Below are 1177 nucleotides of genomic sequence, written 5' to 3' on the forward strand. Positions count from 1 at the left end.
TATATTAGGTACTTGTTTCTCTTGGAGTAAAATTTATTTATTAAACAAATGTATTGTGTCAGCATTCTACACATTTTTCCAACCCAATGTGCTGGTTTTTAAGAAAATATTTCTTCTAATCACCTGACTTATATTTGCATTGTAAATTATACAAAAGTAGAAAGAGAACTCAGAAATTAGAATTAAAAAGAACATAAAAAATCATGATGACAAAAGAGAAAAACAAACTTAAATAATTAGATTAGAGAAAAATATATAAACTTTTACAGACTATTATAGAATAAATTGTAAAATTTTGGAATATGATTATTATTTATTAAATCAAGAAGACCTTTCTTTTCTTCTTAGGGCCAAAGACTTTTAAGTTGGTCATGAGGTTCATAACAGCTTTCAAATGCAGAGCTGTAGTAATATTACGATTTACTTTTATAATTTTTTTTCACTAAATATGCACTCTGAAGGGAATTCAAAGCTCTTCACGAGTGACAGTGGCTATGTTCTCCAAGAGGTTCAGAGAGTCCCAGAACTTTTCTTCCCCCATTTCCTCGACCAGCATGGGCACCTGCAGAGAGGGGCCTCTGATATCGGTAAAGGCTATCTTAGGCAAGTTCTCACCAACACTTTGTCCATCCAATGTTCTGTAACAAATTGTTGTATTCAAGTTCAGAAGACTTCAAAATAAAATGAAAATTTCAACTTCGATCAACAATAAACCTTTATAAACATTCCTATGAAATTGTCAACATTAAAAATTAAATAAAAAAATAAGTAAATCTGTACCGCTACAAGCCATGAAGGGTTAGAGCTGCAGTACTTTGTAAGTACACTGTTACTAGACCAATGGTTGTGCAAGGAGGTGATTTGGTCAGAATTACGCTCGACCACCAGACTTTTACCATATTAACTTTACGAGGCTGGGTGGACTCTGAAGGCCTCCCAAACCCACAGGGCTGACTCACGGCTACAGTTAAACAGATAATAATTATCTGTCATAGCTGGATTCAAATCTGGGTCCTTGGAGTTAGTAGCACAATGCCATACCAATTAGCTACCCAAATTGTCAATATGTAAATTTTAAATGTTATATAAATAATTAAATCTAGTCATGAAAAATATTAATAAAAATAAAAAATTCAATTATTTAGATATGAGATTAAGGGGTGTAAAAAAATAAAAT

At 32.0% G+C, this 1177-nt stretch overlaps 1 protein-coding gene across 2 annotated transcripts in view; it reads right to left on the reverse strand.

The window, feature by feature from the left end:
- Positions 1-109: 109 nt before the first annotated feature.
- Positions 110-1177, reverse strand: part of LOC106678781 (esterase FE4) — a 17289-nt gene continuing 16221 nt past the window's right edge. Inside the window, exons 10-11 of one of the 2 annotated variants that reach the window (XM_067047381.1) lie at positions 464-638; positions 110-415 (exon numbers count right to left, since the gene is read on the reverse strand). In XM_067047381.1, the coding sequence (XP_066903482.1) occupies positions 467-638 (172 nt within the window). In that variant the 3' untranslated portion in view covers positions 110-415; positions 464-466. Of the gene's footprint in view, positions 639-1177 lie in introns of both variants that reach the window. The other variant, XM_014417529.2, reaches the window with a different exon arrangement.

The sequence above is a fragment of the Halyomorpha halys genome, unplaced genomic scaffold, assembly GCF_000696795.3.
Source record: "Halyomorpha halys isolate HHAL.00 unplaced genomic scaffold, Hhal_1.1 Scaffold159.1, whole genome shotgun sequence".
In the NCBI taxonomy this organism is placed as follows: domain Eukaryota; kingdom Metazoa; phylum Arthropoda; class Insecta; order Hemiptera; family Pentatomidae; genus Halyomorpha; species Halyomorpha halys.